Raw genomic sequence first — 21,262 nt, forward strand, 5'->3', positions numbered from 1 at the left:
GCCTATCCACCACAGTACCGTATAATCCTGCGGTGTCTGGCTTTTCGCATTGCCTGTTTGCAGTCCCCACGTGGGAGCGGCCCGCAGCTCTGCCCTAAGGCAAAGCTTCTCAGGACCTTGTCATTAAAGTTCTTTGTCTGTCTGTCTGTCTGTTACCGGCTATATTGTTAACAGCATTGCCGTCTCTGAATTACAACTGTCCACACCGTGGGTGCTTAATTTACGGAGAAGAACGGAAGTGACTTTGAAAGCATCCGCCATCTGATTGTTGTTTTGCACAACGCGCATGCCGTAAACAATGGGCAAAAAGAGTGAAATGGCCGGGTCGCACTTCTGCGGTGTACTTCACATTAGACTCGCGCAATTCGCGAACAAATACAGACACGCAACAAAACAGCGTTTTCAACATATTTATTTTCACATTCCGGTTTTGTTTGTTACTCAAATGTGGCTGGAATATTTCTTTCTCGAAATCAAAGGCGGGAAATTCGAAAACAATTTGATCAAGGCCTGCCTGCGGTCAGTTTAGTGACATGTGCCATCTGTCGCGTACATTACACCGGGACAAAGCGCCGGCGACCTGGCCGGACACAAAGACTTTATTCTAGCGTAGCGACCCAAGGTGCCAATCTGACGTAAAATGTAGAAAAGATTATGGATCTATGTTAGTCTGCGTCAAGATTAGTTCATCAGAGATGACAACCATGGCGATGCCAAAAAGGTTTGACTGCAGATCGACAGCGAGCTGTGTTACAATCATTCCGAACGTTTCAAGCTCAGTACAACGACGCAACGAAAAAGGTAAAACATACAGAACACGTACGTAACGCCTGAAATGCGCGAATCAATCATAATTGTTAGATAATCGTACGACCTCACTACTTAATTTGTTAATACGCCTTAGAATCTTAAAATTGCTTAAATAATTCATGTGTGGCGTCACCTATGTTCTACAGTTCAAGTTAAATACGCAAGGTGAACATATGTAAGTCGTTATCGTTTATATGCTGACGGTTTCATTGGAGTGGCGTGGAATCAGTATGGCTTGGTCCTTGCCCACTGGGGATAATGGTTGACGTTGAACACGTAGGATCCCCACGTGTTGACGGCGATGATCTCTGTTGTGACGCAGATAATTTTCATGATTAATCCCGGTCCAGCCTTGTGTGCGCAACAGGTCAGACGGTGCGTCGTGGAAGGGAGGGAAAAAACGTGAATTAAGGAGATGAGAAAAAAAAAGAGCAGAATAAGGTGAAAATTAATGCCAAGCTTTTACCACTGAAGAGGGGGCAGCAGGCAAAACTGTGGCACAAGAGAATGAAACGGTCACCAGAAACATTGATTTATTGATTAACTGGTTGATTGGTTCAGCGACGGTGCTTAACACCTTAAAGCAAGCAAACAAGGAGCTACGAGATACGGTCATTAGGAAGGTGTCCCGATAAATTTTGACCACGTGAGCTTCTGTAACATCCACCACAGGTTCGGTACGCAAAATGCTCGTATTACACGCCCCGATTGAGAATCGGACGCTGCAACAGGAAAGGCAAAGAACATGACTACAACTTGAACTGACCATTATATTCACGCAGACTATACAGTGTGTTTTTTTTCAGCTGCACCAAATATTTTAAAGATTGCCTATCGCAGATATAGCACAATCTAACCCTTGATCTAAATTGCCCGTTCAGGCCGCCTTTACTTCTACGAGAAATCAAAATGTTCAACTGAATAATTAATGTAGTAACGCTAATTACCTTTCTTTAATTACTTTACGCCACATATTTCAGTGTGTGAATCAGAGCCGCTGAGTTTGCATGGTGAATCCACTTGGAACGAATCCTCTGGACAGAACCAGTCTCGGTATATTAATTTTCAATGTGTTCATCGAAATGCATCGGTGTTTCAGTTAAGTTTGTGTTTCAATAGATAAAAGAGTAGTTTCTTAAAAAAGTCCTTAAGTTAAAAAAGTAACTTAACGGGAACAAGACGGAACAGCCACTTGCAACGTCTGCAACAAGCACTGCAAGGGTGCCACATTCTATCCCGGCTAGGATACCCACTCCCAAGAAAACCACAACAGCAAAACCGCACACTTCTTGCGCTTAGCATTTGCAACAAAATTCACGTGGCCTCAATTCTCCGGAATATGCGCCCTGACCGTCATAAAGGCCGAAGAAAGGCAAGAGCACAAGCCCTGGCTCGACTCTTTAGCGATGACACATTGAACACACCAGTCCTATACACCGACATTGCCCGCTACCCACATAAACGTACCCTATGTCTAGTCGTACTAGATACTACAGACATTCTGAGGGCTTCGGCCGCACTCGACACTGTGGACAGTGGCACGGCGGAAGAGGCTGTTATCGCCCTAGCCATCGCACATGCTTCAACCATGCAGGCACCGGATGGACCCATCACAGTGGTCACTGATTGACAGACTACCTGCAGGACTTTGGCACAAGGGAGGGTGACACCCTAGACACACCGCATCCTTACATCATTACACCCCACAGCGTTAAACAGGGTGCGTATCGTCTGGACACCGGGACATGCTTATCTCCATGGTAATGAACGCGCTAATGCGGTAGCCCGAGAGCTCGCTAACTAGGCGCCATTGGAAGAGGTGTCCAACCCAGACGACGCACCGACAGAACCACTGAACTACACTGAAACTCTACAATATTAGAGAGATACCAGGAGACACTTCCCTTCACCACATAATTCCCATAACCGAGAAGATGCCGTCACGTGGCGACAGCTTCAAACTAATTCATTTCCCTGCCTCTCTTATCTTCACCTCTTCCACGGCACAGAATATCCCTCGTCCCTATTGTGGAGCAAAGCCCACAGTATATCATTGCACCTGGGATTGTCCACACCCTCCGGGTTACTTCTCTGTTCCTTCACCTTCACCTTCCTCCTGGGAGACTGCGCTGACCAGCTTAGACCTGCAAGAGCAGCGATGGCTGATCCGGCGTGCATGCGGAGTGGCGCGAGCCAATCGGGCCCTGAACTAAGGGCTCCACTCTACGAGGAATCACCCAATATCTTTACAAATAAATGTTTTCTCTCTCTCTATCTCTCTCTCTCTCGAGTAAGAAAATGAGTAAAAATTCACCGACAGTTACGATACTCCGTAATAAGAAATTTGAGCGCAGCTCTGCACGTGTTTTCATTTCGCGATGTATTGGCTGGCGCAGACAATCTGTTTCGCGCGGTACATTGCAAACGCGACTGCTTCGCTAGTCGGGAGATTGCGTGAGGCAGCGCCTGTGTTACACGTGAGCGCGATTCCCAGCAGCCGCCGCAGACAGACGTCCGCTCATGAAGCGCTTTGTTTGCATACATGGTATCGGTGAACGCGCTCGCCGCGTGCCATCGGTGCATAGACGATGGCGCGCTACTCTAGCGCCATCTCGTAGCGGTCATCGACGCAGAACTTGCCTTGAGCGGCGCTATGCTTTCCTTCTCACGCTTTCCCCATACCTTCCTCTGCCGCTTTTCTTCTCGCCCTCACATTGCTGCCCACATTGCTACCCACATTGCTACCCTCACACTGCCCTCACATTGTCTTTCCTCCCCCGCTGCGCTCCGCGTTCGCGCTTTCATCCTTTGCTGTGCTCGTTCACTTGGTTACGCCGAGGGCCGCTGACGAGGGACGCCGATGGACGCTGACGCCAAAAGGAAGAACAGGCGCCTGAAAGCTGCGCTCTAAAGGCGACAAGTTAGAACAATGCCTGGTAAGCTTAAAGAGGTCACGAGCTTCTATGCGCCAGCGTCACACCATGACAAGTATAGGCTCAATCATTCGCAGTAACTTCACGTTATTTTGCCATATCTGGGCATTCTGTTCAATCTTGCATCGAGGTATTCAATGGAATACTTCTGTCCGAAGGCAAATACCTCGGTCCACATTGGAAATTTCGAGTACTCTCACGTAACCTATAGGAAGAGGACCGCGCAAGGTGCTCCAAGTGTAAGCGGACGCACCATGTCGCCAGGAGTCATGCGGCCCATGTGATAGACGATGGCATTGGGTGGCGTCGCAGCTGGCAGCAGGAACGCGAACGAACACCCGATGGTCGTGGGAATGCTGAAGTAGAGCGGGTGGATGCTCCGGTGCGTGGCGTTCTCCAGCACCACGGGTAGCATGAGTTTGCAGATGGCCGAGTTGCTCGTGAATTCGGTCAGCACCGAGGCGAGGAGGCACAGCAGCACCACCATCATCCAGTCCGGCACGGGGTCCAGGAGCTCCAAGCCTACCACCATGAGATCCGATAGGCCAGACGCCTGCGCGATGGAAATGGCACGACTACGCGCGTGAGCTCATCCCCGTATTGTAAAGCGTTGCTCCGCTTAATGCCCCATCTCGGTTAGATGAACTTAAGAGGAAGCTTCACCTCGGGTGCTCCTATCTAAATACATGTAAAAGGAGAATTCGCTTTTCTCGGCAAAAGTTTTAAATCTAGTGAACGTTGGTTTCGAATTTTTGATTTAGGTTGTCGATTCTTCATTAAAAAGTAGCGAAAATAGAAAATTTTCAGAAAACGAAACTTAAGTTTACAATTATATAACTCGACAACGAAAAATGATACCATAATTACGTGACTTGCATGTAATAATGCATCTAAAGCGGACAATATTAATATGTTACAAATTAATCTAAAAAAAATTTGTAATATGGAAATACAGCTTTTGCAGAACCATTGTACACAACGTAATAAATTCACGCAAGAGGTAAAATGACGCATCGAATTTGTCAGCTTTCAATGATCTAATGTATGCCGTTTACAGAACCGCGATATCTGTTCTTGATGCAGAGCTATTAATTTGTAAACTTCGTGCTTCTATTTATTTTTCAAGGTTTCAAATTTTTGAAAATCTGCTGAACAAATTTCAGGCCGTTAAGCAAATTCCGCTTCCAACAGTCGCTAGAATTGAACTTTCTTTCTCAAATGCAATAAATTTCATTAAAATCGGCGTGTGGGCTATCTCAGAAAAAGGTTTTTGAGTTTTACATGTATTTGAATAGGCCGCGTCGGAGTTGGGCCCGAGCTAAAGCTTCCTCTTAGGATTATAATGATTATTAGCGTCCCTTTCCACTGAGGCACTGACACACATATCTTCTGGGGGCTTTCCATCCATCTACCTGTCTAAATGTTATCCCGCCTAGTTGGGTCACTGGGTAGTCTGTGGTCGAATAAGTAGCTTAACGCGGTGCTGTTCTGACGTAAGAGGGCTCGAAACCAGCCACCCGACCAGCTTGGGTCACTGAGTATGCGACAGTGTGTACATATGTGCCGCTCTTCAACGAGCCTCTTTGACGCCGACTTGGAGTACTGGCAATGCGCCACTCGGTCTGTGATGGTTTTCAATGAGCCTCTTCCATCTCAACTTGGTTCACTCTGTATGTGTGGTGCTCTTCAATTATGTTTTGACGCAAACTTAAGTAACTAGGTGTGTGGTCACTGTGAATACGCCGCTCTAAAATGGCAAATAAGATCTCTTATATCCATGAATACGAATCCATGAATGAATACTTGAGTCCATGAATATGCCAACGCATTGTGCTGAAAGATCTCTTAAATTTCGCCGGTGCTGAGTGGTATCGAACCCACGTCACAAGGGTTCCTCAAACACGGCAACCCGACGCTTTAGCAAGGTACGCCACAAATGCACTGCAGGTATGTGCCGTGCTTTAATGAACCGCTCGTCTACTTGGGTCACCGAGAATGTGTCACTGAGTGTGCGGCAAGCGAGGGAACAATTGTCGGAGTTCGCTCGCACCGACCCGCAATGCATCTCAGAGGCCTCGCACAAGCTTCGCGGTGGCTTCGCTAGATGGCGTCGAGTGCCCTTATGGAAGTGCGGTAGAGGACACCCGCTGCGGTACACGACTCGTACGTCACTCTCTTAGACGGTGGCCATAAGTTGTGTCGCTCTGTTGATTCAGTGCTACACTCATTACCGTCGACAATCATCGTGAGATGGGCTATCCGCCGAAAATTTTGCACCGATACTCTAAACATCTCTTGCTTATTTCGACTACTGACCAGTTAATGCTTTTTAAATCCAAGCGCTCGTGGAAGGTGTACGTTACCTACGGGGTCTCGCTGGCTCAATATCCTCGCATTCCATTAGGACGCGCCGAGTTGTCTCCGCACTTTTGCCGAAGCAGAGACATGCCTCGTTCTGCTGCGAATATTTGCTCCGTACGTTTTTGTCCTTAGGCGACCGTATGCTCGAGTCCCAAATATATCAAGACACTTCCCTCTGTGTTATCGTACATATTTTGGGTTCGGTGGGAGGGTGGGAGCAAGCTTTAGTTTGTCCTCCTGTTAGGGCAACTAATCAATGCGCAAGCGCAGTAAACGGCGCACGCGACATAGACCCCGCCACAACAACGCTTACATCGTATTGCTGTCTTTATTCTCGGCTCAGTTACGTTCCCACTGCGGTAGTAGCAGTCACGACTCACTAAACTCAATACAATTATTCCCCTGTTTGGAAGAAGTACTAGAAAGAACCGTGTGTGTAGCTCAGAGAAAATATGAAGTATACTTTACGTCGTTTCCTATCCGAACCACCACCTACAGTGTCTAAAACCACGAACTGAGTTTGATGTGCTAAACCAAAGTGCTAGCTTAATAAGTGAATGAGCGCCGAAACTACCGCGACGTTACGCGTCGGTAGTTGCAGCGACGTGCCATCATTCGATGCTCGTCACGCCCTGTTCGTCACGAGGCGTTTCCGTCGGACGTCATAGCGGGGCTGCCTTTCGCGCGCCGCCGCCACATTCAGGGGCGCTGTAACGTAAAGCTATTCCAAACTTTTCTATTCCAATTCCGCAATCAGTCCTCCGTGATTGGTCGAAAACTTTTTTGGACCACCCCCACTTCGCCTGTCTTTCACACGACGTCAAGAAAACCGCGATAGCTCCCCATCTGATAAGACGTGTACACACTGATTATGCATGATTTGTCCGAACAAAAGAAAAAATAGTTATTTCTGATTCGACGCCTTTTCAACATTAGCCCTCGGCTATAGGTCAAGAGTTTTCGGGCTGCACCCACTTTATCTGCATGTCACGCGACGTCACAAAATAGCGAAAACTCACCGCGTCAAAGTGATGTGCATGCATTAAAGATGCATTAATACTAATATGCCGAACAAAACTGAATACTCTTCTGAATAGCCGCAGGCTGTCCCGCTCCGAAAGGAATAAAAGATGGCTGCCGCCAATCACTAAGGCACTGGCTACTCATACCTGTCGGAGAGCATGGGTTTACTTGCATGTGTAAAGCTTTCAGCGCGGCCGTGTAAAGTTTTCGAGCACTCTCGGCACGTGTTTGACCTCGTTCTGCCAATGATTCTTTGTTGAGGATCCGTTATAGTGTCATTTTTAAGCTTCCGTTGCATGGCGCCGCGATTTTCGACCAGTCACCACAAGCTAAGTGAGGGAAAGCGGGCCAATTGCAGACGTCGGCACCACCCTCTTCATCCGGTTATCGATTTTCAGTGCATGCAGTGGCTCGGCCCCATTGAATCCCTCTCCAATTGCGTGTGCTCCTTGCCTCTTGTCAGCCAATTAGATACGACAAGCCGCTCAACGTAGGCAATGTTATTCGTTTTTCAAGCAAACAAAAGTGACCTCCTATGATCGAGAGCGTTTGATTGATCTGTTCAGACAACCCTGTGGGTCACCGCCCGATGCTTGCGTCGGCGGTTACGTAAATTTGATGTAAGGAGATTGGAATACAATCATATTGGAATAATTTTTACGTTACAGGGCCCCAGCTTCAGTGTAGAAATTCGATAATGAATCCCTTTAATTAGATGCGATTTTTCAAACTAAATAATAGAGGCGCTATAAAATATGATTGCCTTCAAAACTACGATAGAAACAGCTGCTCCATGTTCCAAATAGAAAAGTATAATTTTTTTAAGTTAGTCATCTCGATTTGACATTATGCGAGGTAGGTCCGCATTGCCTAGCAATTCCTCTACAAAAATGCCACGTGCGGTATACGACCATTGCTTTTCATATGAAAAATATTATAGCATAAAAAATTGATATAAAGAACCCTGCAGATGGTAAACGCTTCACACTTATGTTAAGTCGTTGAAAGCAAGCGGTAATTTGAGAGCCATAACTATGTGCAGATCCTCGTTGGATGCCGTCGGCGCGACAGCTATCGCTCGGGCAGGAGCTCGGAGGCGGCGAAACTAGCACATGAGCTGCTGGGGTGATCAATTTCTACAGAAACTGGAAACATTCCTTTGCCGAGAAGATGTTCGCACTGTGCGGGCGCAGAGCTCTGCTGTCTCGAACTCTGCTTCTCTAGAATTTAGATTACTGTTCTGAAACACCTTTCTGGCTATCTTGGTTTTGTGCTTGGTTTGGTTTTTGCTTTCCTTTATTTGTTTCACAGAAAACAATTTTGTCACTCGATGACATCTACATCGTTATTGGTGTGTTGAAATAATGAATTTAAATAATGAATCTAAAGTTATCCTATTCGATTTGGCCTTCGATTCGAATCGGCACGATTTGCAAATTTGAATTTTTTCGAATAGGTTTTAAATACTTGACATCGCTAACAATGCACGATCAAGCATGACACGGAAGTAGTATTGCAGCAAAATAAGTAAACGTAAAAATACGAGGAGTTACGTATATAGTTTAGAGTATATTACGTTCCAGGGGAACCACGATTCTGAAGGCTAACCCACAATCATTCCCACTAAAATTGCGTTGACACATGGCATTCGGCAGTTCTATTTGTGCATGCAGCGCCTGAGCTAGTATTTTCGATTTAATTCTGAATACGCATAATTGCAACGTTCCTTGATAGAATAGTGGCACCATCAGCTTCGACCATTGCCAGTATAGAACGAACGCTTTTTGTTTCGGTAGCAACTATGTGGACATTCCATGCAAATTTTCGTCACCGACGTCTCCGTGAAGCTACGTACAAAGTTCAAGTTCGCTAAGTTCGGCAAGGAAGAGTGGGCTGCGCGTTGTATGCTGCGGGTACTAGATGTGCTAAGGTGTGCGGAGGGGAGCTGAGAAGCAGGCACGTACCCCCCCCCCCCCCTCTTTGCCCCCGCCACCACTTCTCACACACATTCCTAAGTGCCGCCAAATCAATCTTGAGACTTGACAGCTATTCGGTACTCTAGATTTTGCTGCCTATTTCAATCCTTTTGGATGGCGGTAGTTATCGGCACTTCTTGGGGTGTGAAGGCCTCTTTTCTCATCGATTCGGTGCTCACGCGATGAAATCGAGATGCGTTCAGTTGTCACAATCTAGTCAACGTTCACGCGCACCGCTGTTGCTTCGTTAGTTCAACCTTCTTTGTTTGGAATGATCCAGGGACCAGGAAAGGGATTCGGTTCGTGGTCAGCCGGTTTGTATATTCGTGGAATGAGTTGCAGCCAGAGAAATCGCCAGTTGCGTTTAACTTTTCTTTCTGCTTCATTATTTCTCCGAGTGGTGGCTCGCAGCGACGCTGGCCGATCCTTGGAACTATATACCAGTTATATGGGTTAGATAAGGTGGAAACGAAAATAATGCGAAGCAGCGTCCATCATCAAACCCTGCAGTAACCCATAAACCCATAAGCAGTATGACTATCACCCATTATCACGTCTGGTGTTTCCCTAATTTTACAGCCCTTCTCATGTCAAATTGGCAACTGGAAACAGGAGTCCCAAGGGGTTGAGAAATTAAGTGATCTGCTATGGGAGAGAGCCAAGGTAACAGCCAAACAGGAAGCAAAAATTGAAAATTAACAAAGTTAACCGTTATTTGCGAAAATATTTATGGACCAACACCTTTCTATTTAAAATGGAAGTAGAGAGAACGCCGCCGGAAATGTAGAACAATTCCGTGTGTTTTGAATGACGCTTCTACAGTTATCAGTCGAGCCGCCTGACGTAGCCACTTCCCTGCTGTGCTTATGTGGGTGTTTTTCTAACCTTCCGCGGTGGGCGCAGTGCGTCTAGAAGCGCAGCGTTTTGCGCTCTACGCGGTTGTGCGGAACAAGCGGCCACGGCATCGTTACGCAACTTCCCAAATAACGATAGCAGTAGGTTTTGGCGCTGAACTTGGTAAAGCAGTAAATGAGGGATCCAGAAGAACTGTGATTGTTACGCAAATATATATTTCTCTATAGTTCTTCCAGAGCTAATTCAAAATACGCTACTAGAAATCTTTATTTTACACTTTCGCTTGTTTACTTGTTCTAGACAGTGTCCTTCTTGGGCTTCTTTCCTGCATGAATCCACTTGATGTTGTTCCTTGTCTGCTAAGTAAGGGAGAGGTGTGCCGCACAGGCGTATGTATACCTGTGATATACAGCTTATTTTTCTTTCGCAGGTTTACGCGTCTTTATGGCTAACGGTGGGCGTTATTCACATTTGTACTAGTAAACACACCCCTCCCCTCATGCGCATCGAAAAGTTACCTTGAATTGCCCCCCCCCCCCCCCCCGAAAAAATATCCTGGGTACGTGCCTGCTGAGAGGAACGGTAGCTTGATGCGCCGTCATGTTCTTGCGCGCGCAGTGCTACTAGAGGTCATGTGATCGAGCGCGCGCTACGGCAGGCGAGCACGCGTCTCCTCTTCGACCCCGGCCGTGGCTGCGCATGGCTGTCCGCGTGGCTGAGGGTGTACGCATCATCAAGGAAACATGCGGCGGGTATAAGGACTAATAAGGGCGAGCCGAGATGGCTGGTGGCTTGATGCGCGCTTTCTTCCCGCGCGTCCAGTGTTATTCGGCGGTCACGTAATCGATGTTTCGGGGACGCGATGAGGCGAACGGCAGCAGCAGTCGTCCTCTCGCTGCTTTTGGCGCTCTTTATTACGCGAGTATTTGTGACAGTGAGTGATCGTGGTTATTGAGTGACATCTGTTCACGTTTGTCAATGCGTGCGTGAGAGCATGCTTCTTAGTTTAATTAGTAAGCGAATGTTTACAGCGATTTACTAGGCCAATGACGCTACAATCGTCACTTCGTGTAATTCTTAATACTTGGCTAGCTCTATCAATGCTTCGCCTTTGGGGCGAAACTGCGAATTCACTTTTTTTCCCACTCTGCCATCGTCCAGACGAAGCGCGCTTCTGCTGTAGCGTCAAAGGTAAACAACGATTCAAATGGGCTCGCGAGACTGCGTTTGAAAACTTCGTGCTGATAGCGCAGAGTCACACATGCTCTCAAGATTCGCGAATGAGCGAACAAAATGATTATTTGTTCGTAATGTTTCACTTAGGGGGGATGGATTGATAGCGGACCTAGGTATTCAGCTATAGCTGCCTATTATATATAGATACGTTCTAAATGTGTGGTAAATCTGGCCCAAAGTTACTAAACATTTTTGAAAATGTTAAAATATATTTTGTAATGTTTTCTTTCTTTATTGAAGGATTATTCCTGAACCTTCCTACGAAGCAAAATAGCTACAAATATTTCTAGTATCGTTATATGCAGTGGGCATTGTTCTGAACCAAAATAATATTTGTAGCTTTTACCATTGCATGGTAAAAAATGTTTACACGCTAATGAACTAAATTTTCGGCTATTTTTTTAGGCTAAGCTGTTAAAGAAAAACCAAAATCTTGTGGTAACCTATTTAATTTGGTTCAGTAGGTGTCATATTAAGCACTCACGAACAATTCACAAAATACCCTGTTCGGAAAGTACAGCGGTTGGAGAGAAAATGTTCCTTTTGTGACAGCGAAAATGGCGTTTGGAGAGAAATGTTATTTAGAGTTTAATTTCCGACAAATTGGCCTCGAACGCTCCTGTCGCGTAGCCTTCGCGTTATTTTCTTTGAATTGATTTTTCACACCTCTTTTTTTTGTTTGCGTTCATATATATATATATATATATATATATATATATATATATATATATATATATATATATATATATATATATATATATATATATATATATATATATATATATATTTGCTTCTGGCAGTGGCTTGAAAGTCTGCCTATCTGATTCTTCAATGGTCCATCCTGTTCAGCGCAGCATCACAAAACACACCTGGTGTGACACCAAGGATCTCAAAAACTTACTTTTTGGCATTGATAGCCATCATTGTTGTAGTTATTTGCATTATAAATAGTGGCATTCACTATGGATGGTCCAACAAACCTGGTTTTTATGCACCTACACCAAATCGGGTGTTCGTACGGGAACTAGCGCGGCTATTATGACACTTTTGGGGCCTATACTGGTCTATGGAAAACGTTAAAGAAGTTACAGACATTGTGTTTGTGAACAGTTGTGCAAGTAAATAGATAATGGCAGGGGCGTCTTTGGCACCATATTAAATGCTTTACCGGTGCCCATCTGAGGATACCACTTTGCGCAAACATTTGCCATGGATGAGGGCACATTTCAGCGTTACAATAAAGAAATTGCATTTTTAGTTGGTTTTGTGGTTTATAACCCCTTAACGAACATTCATCATAATGGCGTTGTACTGACAAAAGTTCCAACTTCATGAATGCGAACGTTGTTTCATAATAAAGGTGAAAAAGCCGGCGCATTATTCTAGAACTATATTAAAGAATATTAGATATTCGGTTCCATTCCATTTGGTTCTGGCACAATTCGATTAGTATATTTGACTGGCTTTAAAAAAAGTGCTGTTGGTACACTGCTAGATTTTTAGCTAAGTTCTAGTTATGGATCTACGCTCTTTATCATAAGAAAATATACAATGCTGTATCTACTAAAAAAAAAGGAGAAACAAGGCAAATTCTTCCGCACGTGTGAAACACAACGGCTATTGCAACGGGCCCAGGCGCCCGTCAGCCCCAGGCACAGAGAGAAAGGCTGGAGATCAGCTCATTTGACAATTTCTTCGGAGTTCTCCCCAGGCCGTTTTTTACACTGGAACCTTACAATGTGTAATAAAAGGACCTGCAAACTCTGTGGTGCGTTAATAACACGAAACGAAATCGAAATAAGAAAGCGAAAATCAGCTCGGTATCATCGAGTGCATCGGCTCGAATTAAGTGTACGGCCCTGCCTCAGTATACATTTACCGTGGAAGCGTCAGCGATGGTCATGCCGCCGCAGATGAGCAAGATTGTGCCCCAGTTCACGTGGTTGGACACCTCATTCCAGTTGATGATGCCCTGCTCGCCCTGTCCCAGCACGTTGCTCTCCCGGGGGATCACGAACAGCAGGGTCATCACCACCACCATGGGCACCGACGACTTGATCATCCTGCGCACCGAGAAATTCAGGGGTTTCCATCGCACTTAGTTTCCGGCACATCGATATCGTAAAATATGCAAAGGTGGATGAAGCGTCATGAAAAAGAAATGGCATCCGCCCAAGTGTAGCAGGAAGCTACAAAGGAAATTCATACGAGATTATCAGAAAGAAAGCTTAGAAGTTGGAGAAAAAAAGATTTGTTGTGGTCCGGCCATCGAACCCGTGAGCAACGATTTTCCGGTTCGGTAGCTCTACCATGTGAACTAACAGGACGCTAGCCGATTATGACCGATTGAAGGGCGAGGCCAACTCGAAGCGTAGGAAAAGTGGATATGTCAAATTATTTCTGCAAAATTCGGTATGGTGACGATAAATACATAAAAGAAACTGCGTGGGGACACAGGAACATGACTTAAAAGAAAATTATAAGAAAAGTACACAAATACCTCTACCTCAAAAGCGTGGACAAGGAATAGAGGAAAAGGTCAGGAAAGTTTGGCAGCCAAGTACAGAGTAATCGGAAGTAGAAGTACACAACTCGGAGTCATAAAGAAAGGGAGCAAAATGGAGACGGTAAATTTGATGCAAAGGATAACAAGATAATTTCCGTCAAGGTTTGCAAACACGGCAAAGAATATATCGGGAAGGGGAACCTCTACGGTAACACAAGGGGCAGTAGCTGGCTATCTGAGGACCGAGCTGGTTGCCTGAGGACAAAAAATATACCGCAGCAAATTTTTGCAACAGGATGAGGCATGTTTGCTGCCGCAAAAATCCGGAGATATCTCGGCACATTGTGATTGATTGCCAAGATGTTCAACCATCAAATATGTTCAAACCATCATGTGCATCTTCCAGAAGCACTTCGATTCAGAGACTGCTAACGTTAATTGGTCTGCAGTCGAAATAAGCAAATTACACTTAGTGCACTAGTGAAAAAAAAAACGGTATATATAGAGTCAGGGTTGTTACAGGCACGGGCGACTTAACAATACAGATATAAATATTTTAATGAGGATTAATAACATAAAGTAGAGACAGGCAAAATGCTAGTCTATATTTGTTGTAAACGCGATTTTGCACGATTTCTTCTGAATATTTGGCTGCGCGCGTTCAAAAAAAAAAAAAAGATTTTGCGCTCACCGCTGCACTGTTCTTGTTCAAATTTCGCAAAACGATCGCATTTTGTTGTCGATTTCGTTTAATATAACACTTGGCACGGTTAGTCACCTGCTATTTAAGGCAAAGATGAGAAAGCATTTTCGCCTACGGGAAAAATGGCGTCTGAAAAGCCGGCCCTGGCACAGACTTGCGCTGGCGCCTGCCGACAGCAGCAGGAAGGAGCTGCTTCTTCGACGAAACGGCGTCTTGAAATCGACCGCTTACGTGGTAGCTGTTGCGCGTAGCTGTTGCGGGAATTCTAGAAGTGCAATTTACCGATACTAAAGAGGTCACGTGATCTAGCTTACGCTAAGGGGAGGCGAGCGCACATCTCCTCAAGCCTGGCGGCCGTGCATGGCTTACGCATGGCTGGTCGCGCGGCTGAGCGCATGGGCGGCCCGTGCGTTGTATGACCGAGGTAATCTGCGGCGTGTGGAATAAAAATTTAGAAATAATTGTAATTGCAATAAAATTTACGACTACTATCTATACTGGTACATTACACTTCTAGAGACATTTCGGGCTATTTGCAATCAAATTGTACTTTGGCCTAATTGTTTATATATAAGAGTAGTATTCGCGTAGGATCGATGCGATCGGGGCCAAGCTGCAGGGCTGTTAATTGTCTATTTCTCCTTACAGCCTTTAATCACAGCTCTTCAGAAGCGTGCGTCTAGTAGTTAGTGGATGTGACGCAAGCCAGACTATTTCCTCCGGGATTTTCAATGCGTCCCCGGCGTCGCCTGAAATCGTAGGGCACGCCGAGTAGCCGCGCTGATTCACTTAAGGGAGGAAAAATAAAGATAAAAGAAAACAGGGAAAAAGAAGTGTCACATTAACAATTCTTCAACAAGTTATGTCCATAACATGGCGATCATGATGCGTTTCAGCACTGGCAACCGCTTCCGGTGCGTGGAGCTCGCAAAAGCATCGCCTACGAGATTGGATTTTGTCGCATCATGAAAGGCGCCGTCGTGGCATGGATTTGGACACCGCCGATAACGCGTGGGCCGTTGCTTCGCGAGAAACCGCGTACTTGTGGTGGGCAAAGGCGTCGCTCCAGCCGGGGATGAAGTGCGGCTTCTGAGTGAAGGAGAGCAGGATCATCAACGTCAAAAGAAACGTGACCACCGACTCGGAAAATCTGTCGAGAAAAAAAGAAAAAGTGAAGTATAAGTGAGGAAACGCCGTTCGAACTGCTCTCTCTCTCTCTCTAGAATCAACACACTCTTAATCTGGTCCCATACAGGTTCCACTGAAGTGTAATGTTTCACTTATGAAGTGGCACTTCCGCGGAACGAATATCTTTGAGCGTCGGCTCTTCCTTAGGCCGTGCTCCTCGCCGCTGCATGCTACATATAACTCTTAATGCTGTTTCACATAATTTTGACTAAGAAAGTGGAACATGCTAATCTCGTTCCACACAGTTACCTCAACGAAGCGGAACATATCTGCAAGAATGTTCTTACTCATAGAAGCAATTACGGGGAACTGCTCCAGATTGGGTGTATCTACGCCATTCATACTGTTCAACAGCAGTGGCGTACACGAGCAATCGCCTGCTATTGCTCTTGTTTCTAAACTTTTTCCGCGTTTTTCCGTTTAAGAACTCATTTAAGAACTTCATGTATAGGCGCTGTCGAAGTGAAACTAGAGAGCCGGGTACTTCCGGATACTTCTCGGAATACTTCACTGCGGTGACGAAAGAACTTGCGAAATATGATAGTGCGCCCAGACAGCGATGACCAGTCATTGTTTGTGAGCACGTTTTTCAAGGTGAATAGCCCGAACCCAAGGCTTCAAACAGAACAGTGACGTTTGGTAGTTTTCCTTTTTCGTTATTTATGTGAACAAGTGGACTTTAAGTGGACCACATTTCGTTCCAATGTGTTCCATTTGGTTGTTGTTTTTGCCAAAGTATTTTTCTGCTATCCTGTTTGCACATTTTCGTACTGCTGCGGTCTACTTAACACAGCAGTAACCCGTCGACATCTTGAGACTGCCGCGAGTTTAGAATCACCGAAGTTTCAGCGCAAATATTGCCCTAAATGAATCGGCATGTTTGGAACGCATCAATGGATTTGTGTTTGTTAAGTTTGAGTTATTTGCCCGGAACAAGTGTACATCAGGTGGTCCGCATTTTGTTCTAGATGAATAGTTCATTTGCTTTCTTTTGTTTTTTCGTTTCACCTAAAGCTTTTGCGATCCTGTTTGCTCATTTTCTAACGATTGCGGCCCGCTTAACGGAGGAGCAACACATCGTAATTTTGACAGTCAGTCGTTTCAAATCAGTGCAGTTTCAGTACATATCAGGCACTGAAAACAATTACTGCATAGCTTGCTTGCTAGTCTTGCCCCGCCTGTAGCGACATAATGAAGACGACGACAACGGCGAAGAAGAAGAAGAAGAAGAAGAAGAAGAAGAAGAAGAAGAAGAAGAAGAAGAAGAAGAAGAAGAAGAAGAGGAAGAAGTAGAAGAAGAAGAAGAAGAAGAAGAAGGAGAAGAAGAAAAAGTAGTTGTCGTTGTTGGTGGTGATCATCATCATCATCATCACCATCATCATCATCATCATTACAGCAGGAAAACGCACCACTATTCGGAAGGAAGATCAATCGTTTCATCTTACGTGATGTGGCCGAGTTCGTCGCAGCGCTTGGCCACTTCCCTCATGACTGCCTCCTCCGCGTCTGGGTTGGAGGTCCGCGTCCCTTCGTCCCTAAAATGAAATGCGCGTCAGGTTGTTTGACGCTTCTGCGTCGTGGCATATGGAACCGCTGTGTCACAGAATCGACGAGCCCACTTTCGCAGCTTGTATTGGGCTCCGTGTTGCACAGAAAAAAAAAAGGGAAGGGACGACACAAACCGAAGCATACCAAAGCGCTAACTGCCAAGTCTTTGTATTATTCGTGGCCAATAGCATATGTTACACATGCTGATGAACGTGCGATATCAGAACTTTTGCGAGCATTCCAAGCCAACGAAGGTTTTCGTGAAGACTTGAAGCAATGCGGTTGTACAACGCAAGTTGGAAATGTGCCAATTATTGGGAAACAGAAGACCCAACGGGAAAGAAATTCTGGAAGCGTTCTGCATCTAGAAGTTTGACCCTGACAAAGGTCTGAGCGCGCCCGTCCTTGTTACAAGCATAGAGCTTATACCTTCAGATACAGTCACTACAGTCACTACAGGATGCAGTAAAGTGCGGCTACGACTGGCCATTAAAGATGTACTGTTAGTCTGTTAAGGACAACGTTTTACTGAAATAAAGTCAACTGTAAGTCCAGTGCCTTACTATATACAGGGTGTCCCAACTATCACACATCGAGATTTAAAAATATGCAAGTGCCACATAGCTGGACAGAAATATGGTAATGTTATTTGCCGTCGCTTGAAGGTACTTAGATTAATTTGTTGCATTGCGCGTAATACATTATTAGTCTTAAATAGTTATTCGACTTTTCAAGTATTATGATTAGTGAAAAGTGTCAATCACAAGATTGTAGAGCAACATAAAAATCTCCCGAGACAGCTTTTTGTTGCTCAATACGCTCTAAATAAAGGTGTTCTTCCAAGCGTGAAAGAAGCCCACGAATACACGCAAATGTACCTCTAGCGGGCAGTCGCGCGGCGGTTTTACGACCTAAGCTACGACTTGCGCTAACTAGCACCGTTTATTGCATTGCCCGGCTTCCTTCTTTTAATGCTTTAGCATTGTCAAGGTATTATAGGCACTTCCCTGGGGTTATCTGCGTATATGCATGTATGTTTATTTGTATCTATGTATGTTTGTATCTAACCGTTTTCCCACCTCCGCCAGCTCGGATCACTGAGTACATGACACTGAGTGTGCGGCAAGCGAGGGAACAATTCACAGCGTTTATTGGCGCCGCGCTTCTCGTCTCGGAGGCCGTGTGCGGACTTCTCGGCAGTGCCGCTAGATGGCGCAGCGTGTCCAGAAGGAAGCGCGAGAGAGGAGTCCCGCTGCAGCACGCGACTCATACATAACTCTTTTAGATGGTGGCAATACGTCGCGTCGCCATATTGATTCAATGCTAAACGTATTACCGCCGACAGACACCGTGAGGTGGGTTCCGCCGCATTTCTTTCTCTCTTTCATTTTTTTTTCTAATCTGCAGCTCTTGTTTTAAGCTAGACGGGCAAATAAAGTTGGTCTAATTAGATTTCTTGAATCACGTGGGAGCCAGTGATACCCTGTTATAACGAAATGATTCGGCATGTTACAAATTGAACAGCATATACATTTGTTGCTTTAATGATGCGATAGACTGGTCGCTTAGGGGCTATGGTGTTGGACAGTTAAGCACGAGGTCCCGGGATTGAATCCCGGCCACGGCGGCCGCATTTCGATGGGGGCGAAATGCGAAAACACCCGTGTACTTAGTTTTAGGTGCACGTTAAAAAACCCTAGTGGTCCAAATTTCCGGAGTCCCCGACTACGGCGTGCCTCATAATCGGATTGTGGTTTCGGCACGTAAAACCCCATAATTTTTGATAATGCGAAGGCGTTATATGCTTTATGAGACGAAAAATCCCGCGTCTGTTGTTATCATAAAATGGTACCAAAACCCAGGTGATGACGTCACGTTCCCGGCGCTTGATCTACCCGGTTCGCACTGCTAATTCCGCAGTGAACAGCCACGGTGTACAGCCACGGCCCCCACGAAAAAAAAAAACTGACCTCAGACACTCCCAAAATTGAATTAAGGCAGAAAGAAAATGAACTAAGTGGAATTAAAGTGGATTAAAACGAATTAAGGTGTACTATGGTGGAGCTTTAATTTGACAAGGACAAGGACTTGGACAAGGCATAATGCTTTCGCATTCAAATCACGTAAGGGTACTTAAGTGACTGTCAATTTTTTTCGTTATTTACATCAAACAGGTGGAATTCGCGTCGACTGCCTTTCGTTTTACATAACTAATTCACCTGTATTTTTTTTGCTCTTCCACTTTAAACTTTCCTCATCCTGTCTGCCGATTATTATGCTATTACAGTCTGCTTAGAACGGTCGGGATATTGAGAGTCAGTATAGTTTCAAATTAATGTTGTTTCAGGGAGAATCATGCTCTGATGAATATTTTATTACGCTCTAGGAACAAAGAGAGTGCCGGAGGCTCCTTTTTTAGGGTGTCATGGTTCAGCTTATATTTAGCTTCATTTTGGGAACTTATGGTATTAGGAGCAGAAAGGGGTAGTTGCACTTTGCCTGAGCACATCGACCTATAAAGGAAAAAAAATGGCTGTGGCTTAGCTAAGGTTAAGCCCAGGATGCGAAGCATACTAGCCTTTATTTTAGTTGTTGAACCACTGTTTAGCCTGGTCAACTGCTGTTGCTTGGCTATATTTGGTTCGGCTAGACGAAGAAACAACTCATGCGTTACTCTGCTTCGCTTTCAAGAGTGGAACGCGACAGCGTTCCCGTCGACCCGCCAAGGGGTGTAAGACAATGGGCTACGGCGCAGCGACTACGCGCCCCGCATTGGACGCGGTGAGCGTCGAGCAACGCAGCGTTCGGCGCGGCAACGAAATGTGCGCCTGAGCAAGCGACGCACGCCTGAGCCTTCGAATCAGCTCGTTTCTAAGGCAACACCGCATTCACTAGAGGTGCTTTTGTACCGCTTTGAAGCATCGTACTCGTGGCTCAGTGGTAGCGTCTCCGTTTCACACTCCGGAGACCCTGGTTCGATTCCCACCCAGCCCATCTTGCAAGAGTTGAGCCAAAGCCACCTAGAAGATCAGTCTCTGTAGCAAGCCGCAACCTTTGCTTCTCATTCCAACGAGTAACTCTGTCTCCAGGAGGCATCTCACCTCGTGAGTGTCTAGCAGAGGCAAGCGTAGCTGCTTATATACCGCCGCGACGCCGCGAGCGACGGCGCGAGTTGGAGCCCCGTTTCTCCTCTTTCGTGACGTCACGGTGTCACGTGGTATTGAAGGCGACACCGCCGCGCCTGAGGAGCTGGGTTGAGCTCTCGTAATATGCTTCGCATAAAAACCGATGCTGTCCGGGTGTCGTATGCATAGGTATGCCGTATTGGAAGCTTTCTCAGATAGCCATGCCACCGGGAATACGCGTCTGGTAAGGCAGAGTGCCGTCTGTCACATGGTTCGTTTTTTAAAAAAGTTACATATAAAATGCAGATTCTCCTTCATTATTATGGATTTTTTCATTATACCTTAAGCGCTCGTGTTGCGTTATGCAAGTTATATCATTCGTGCACCGTACCAGTCGGCGTTTTCAAGTTTTTCTACCAGTTTCTATTGCGCCTGTTTATTGTGAAGGTGTTGTGTTTTGTACGTCACGTTGATGTTGTACTTTAACCATCGTGGTGGTTTTTTTTGGCTACGGCGTTGTGCTTTCGAGTGCAATGTCGCGCATTCGACTTCCGGCAATCAATCAATCAATCAATCAATCAATCAATCAATCAATCAATCAATCAATCAATCAATCAATCAATCAATCAATCAATCAATCAATCAATCAATCAATCAATCAATCAATCAATCAATCAATAAATCAATCGCAAAGAAACGAAACTGACATTGCGCCGTATAGCAGCCTCCGCATGTACATCCACGAGAAGAGCAGCAGGACCAGCATAATGGGAACGTTGTAGAACATCCAAGACACAAACGAGGGTTCGTTGGCTGTGGGAAAGCGGCTGCAAGTGGGAAAATAGATAGATTGGTTACAGATTGGTTTCGAAGGAATCCGCACTCGTGGATGCGACGCTCACAATCAGGAAAAAAAAAATCTAAAGCACAGTGCGATTCTTATTTTGTCGGCTGTCGGGGACGACTTGACTTTTTCTCCACTGGTTACTTTCAGGTCA

The 21,262-nt window shown here is 45.6% G+C and overlaps 1 protein-coding gene across 3 annotated transcripts in view; it reads right to left on the reverse strand.

Moving 5' to 3' along the window:
- Nucleotides 1–414: 414 nt before the first annotated feature.
- Nucleotides 415–21,262, reverse strand: part of LOC135897397 (Na(+)/citrate cotransporter-like) — a 52,596-nt gene continuing 31,748 nt past the window's right edge. Inside the window, exons 7-12 of one of the 3 annotated variants that reach the window (XM_065426011.2) lie at nucleotides 20,972–21,091; nucleotides 17,037–17,126; nucleotides 15,446–15,553; nucleotides 13,074–13,257; nucleotides 3,997–4,296; nucleotides 415–1,161 (exon numbers count right to left, since the gene is read on the reverse strand). In XM_065426011.2, coding sequence (XP_065282083.2) covers nucleotides 1,036–1,161; nucleotides 3,997–4,296; nucleotides 13,074–13,257; nucleotides 15,446–15,553; nucleotides 17,037–17,126; nucleotides 20,972–21,091 — 928 coding nt within the window. In that variant the 3' untranslated portion in view covers nucleotides 415–1,035. Of the gene's footprint in view, nucleotides 1,162–1,182; nucleotides 1,533–3,996; nucleotides 4,297–13,073; nucleotides 13,258–15,445; nucleotides 15,554–17,036; nucleotides 17,127–20,971; nucleotides 21,092–21,262 lie in introns of those variants that run through there. The other 2 variants (XM_065426009.2, XM_065426010.2) reach the window with 2 other exon arrangements.

This window comes from Dermacentor albipictus, chromosome 2 (genome assembly GCF_038994185.2).
Source record: "Dermacentor albipictus isolate Rhodes 1998 colony chromosome 2, USDA_Dalb.pri_finalv2, whole genome shotgun sequence".
Lineage (NCBI taxonomy): Eukaryota > Metazoa > Arthropoda > Arachnida > Ixodida > Ixodidae > Dermacentor > Dermacentor albipictus.